The sequence below is a fragment of the Octopus bimaculoides genome, chromosome 18 (genome assembly GCF_001194135.2).
Source record: "Octopus bimaculoides isolate UCB-OBI-ISO-001 chromosome 18, ASM119413v2, whole genome shotgun sequence".
NCBI classification, from domain to species: domain Eukaryota; kingdom Metazoa; phylum Mollusca; class Cephalopoda; order Octopoda; family Octopodidae; genus Octopus; species Octopus bimaculoides.
Genome location: NC_068998.1, coordinates 2,299,908 through 2,303,614, shown reverse-complemented (window position 1 = coordinate 2,303,614; position 3,707 = coordinate 2,299,908). Strand labels below are relative to the sequence as shown.

The window sequence follows — 3,707 nt, the reverse complement described above, 5'->3', positions numbered from 1 at the left end:
TATATATATATATATATATATCATCATCATCGTTTAACGTCCGCTTTCCATGCTAGCATGGGTTGGATGATTTGACTGAGGACTGGTGAGCCAGAAGGCTGCACCAGACTCCAATCTGATCTGGCAGAATTTCTACAGCTGGATGCCCTTCCTATCGCCAACTACTCCGAGAGTGTAGTGGGTGCTTTTACGTGCCACCGGCATGAGGGCCAGTCACGCTGCACTGGCAACAGCCACGCTCAAAACTGTGTTTTTTCATGTGCCACCTGCACAGGAGCCAGTCCAGCGGCACTGGCAACAACCTTGCTTGAATGATTTTCTAACGTGCCACCGACATAGGTGCCAATGTTTCTGTAGTAGACTTCACAAGTTTAATGCAAAATTTCATGTTGGCTCTTTGTTCCTACTTCCTGTCCATGACAAAATTGCATACTACAGCATGCACATGATCACAAAAGCACAAATTTCACAATTTGCAAAGAAATCACACTGATGTCACCTGGTACACTACCTCACGAAGGGCGCTGCTAGCTTTCACTGCACACACACCATGTGCTGCCATCTGTTGGTGTGCTACAGAACTAGTCTAGGAACTTTCTGATACCATCTCGTCTCCCACACACACATACACATACATATATATAATGCATACAGACGTGTGTGTGTGTACATACAGACATGAATTATTGAACACGATACATCTATTTATACTTGCATTAAGTGTGTCTGTTTACATTTGCATAGCTATTCTATTCTTATTTCCAGGAATCTACACACGCACACATGCACACACGCACACATACACACACACACACACACACACACGTTTTTAATCACTAACATCTGTTTCTATTAACCAGTAAAAAAACAATCAATGAAAAGAAGATAAACAGGGGACCCCACTTTGTGTCCACCTCACAGATGATGGTTTGCTGGCTTTTAACATATTTAATACAACAGGTCAAGGAATTTAATTAAACTTGAATTACATCCTCAATAATGACAATATAATCTTATAATTGAGTAATTTTAGTGCAGCTGGGGGGGGGGGGGCTTTAATAAGTAAGATAGGGGATAATTTTAATTCATTAGAATTAATTACATAGAAAATGGAGCTGCATTTTGAACTTGATATGTTACACTATGGTGACAACTGTACATGGGAAAAGTTGCTTTTGTTATCAGATGCATTGGGTGATATGATATGTTTGAGAAGACCTGTTCAGTGAAGTAAAACCAAAACTGTAGCTGTGGACAGTGCTTCCTGACTGGCTCCCGTTCTGGTGGCACATAAAAAGCATCATCAAAATGTGGTCGATGCCAGGTCCGCCTGACTGGCTCCCGTGTTGGTGGCACGTAAAATGCATCATCCCAACGTGGTTGCTGCCAATGTCCCCTGATTGGCTCCCATGGTTATATTGGAATTTCCTCATCGTTGTCATCACGTAATGTTCATGTTTCATGCTGGCATGGGCTGGTTGATTTGATGGGTTCCAATGTGTCCAAAGACTACATCAAGCCCCAGTGTCTGCTTCAGCATGGTTTTTATGGCTGGACACCCTTCCTAATACCAACCGTTAAAAAAAAATTAGTAGGAACGTACACATACATACTGACAGACATCCCACACCCACCAAATGTAACTTTCAGATGGTGTACATTATGTTTATTGTGGAATTTAGTGTGAAAATAATTGCCGTTGTTTAGTTATTGAACTGTCTTATGATTAAAGGCATTCAATTGTGTCCATCTTGATGCAAATCTGGAACTACCCTCACCCATCCATATATATATGTATATGTATGTGTGCATATATATATATATATATATATACACACACATACACACATGTGTATGTATATCATCTTCATCATCATCATTGTCATTTAACATCCATTTTCTATGCTGGTTGGATGGTTTGGCAAGAGCTGGCAAGCTGAAGAGCTACATTAGGCTCCAATTGTCTGTTTTGGCATGATTTCTATGGCTGGAGGCCCTTCCTAATGCCAACAACTTTCCAGAGGATTTTGGGTGCTTTTTATGTGGCACCAAAAGCTACTCCAATGTTAAGTTTACTGAGAGCAAAGCATCATCTGTCTGGTGGATACAAAGTGGGGTTCCATGGTACTGTTCTTTTCATTGATTGTTTTTTTACTGGTTAATATTTATATATTATACATAACCAAACAAAGAAATTAATATATATATAACCTGAGTTACAACTAAGTATAAAAATCAACACCCACAGACCCCAATACTCAAACCCACCTCTACCCAACACCAACATTAAACATAATTGCTTTTTTTTTTCTTTAACAGGATTTTAAGACAGAATGGAATCCCAAGAATCAGATTATGTAAGTGTTTATGTTATTGATTTCTATTGATGACAGACACAAACACTGACAGGGTCTTGGATTGATTGAGGAAGGGAGATCAGAAAGGTTACTATAGAAATATTGGGTTGGTGCATAATTATTGTGGCTTTTTTTAACCAATTTTATTCAACAAAACCAATAACAACATGTAACAAAAACATCTTCAAATGATTATTCTGGATCATATTCACCATCTCCTTCAATTACTGTTTCCCATTTGCTTGGCAAATGGTCAGTCCATCATTTAAAGATGTTTTTGTTAAATATCGTTATTGTTTTTGTTGAATAAAATTTATTGAAAAAAATCCGCAATAATTCTGCACCAACCCAATATAATCCTAAAAGTTTTAAAGTGATGTAAATTAGAAGTGTCCTGACTGTTAGCATTCTGAACATTAGCTTAATCTTTTAGCATTCACATTATTCTATCAAAAGTAATGTTTATTCATTCACACTGTTTTGAAGTAATCATGCATTATCCTGTGGCTTTGAGACTTTGATGAGCTATTTATTTTTAGAGTAACATTGCAGGGTTGGTGAGAGAGGCAAGATCTAGCTGGTTTGAATACAAAATATGTAGAATGTATTGACCAGAATATATGGCCAATTTAAATGCTAAAGTGTTAATAGTGACAAAGTTATTTTTTAATAAAATCCTCATTATTTTCACAATTAACGGAAACGCAGGCAGTGTTTTGCAACAGAAATATGGTAATCAAAAGCACCAACAATATGCGTAATTCAACATTGATTTTATATGACACTAGGTCTTTGTGTGTTATCACCAGAACTGACGTCAATACAACAAGAGCTAAGGCCCATGCAATCCTTATTTCCTCTATAAGATCCTGCTTTGATAGCTACACTCTACACTCATTGTTCTCTGCTACACCACTTCATCTCATTCAGTTTTATGGTGAAACACATTCATTTACTTCCTTCTCTCATTCTCCAATAATTCTGATTAGACGAAATTCAGAGTGACACAGAATGTGATGAGCCTTGTGCCTTTACAATTAAAGGTAAAGATGATTTTTGCCAGCTAAGTGGACTGGAGCAACGTGAAATAAAGTGTCTTGCTCAAGGACACACTGTACTGCTGGAATCGAACTCCTGACCTTATGATTGTGAGCTGCATACTCTAACCACTAAGCCATATACTTTCACAACATACATGCATACACACGTGCATACATACATGCATACGCATATATATACATACATGCATGCATACATACATAAATGTACACATACATGCATACATACATACATGCATGCATGTATGCATACATACATACATGTATATACACATGCATACATGCATACATA

General features: G+C 37.6%; 1 protein-coding gene across 2 annotated transcripts in view; it reads left to right on the top strand.

The window, feature by feature from the left end:
- Positions 1–3,707, top strand: part of LOC106871409 (oxidoreductase NAD-binding domain-containing protein 1) — a 14,324-nt gene that overhangs the window by 3,477 nt on the left and 7,140 nt on the right. For both annotated transcript variants that reach the window (XM_014917846.2, XM_014917838.2), the window contains exon 2: positions 2,320–2,357. In XM_014917846.2, the coding sequence (XP_014773332.1) occupies positions 2,334–2,357 (24 nt within the window). In that variant the 5' untranslated portion in view covers positions 2,320–2,333. The remainder of the gene's footprint in view (positions 1–2,319; positions 2,358–3,707) is intronic.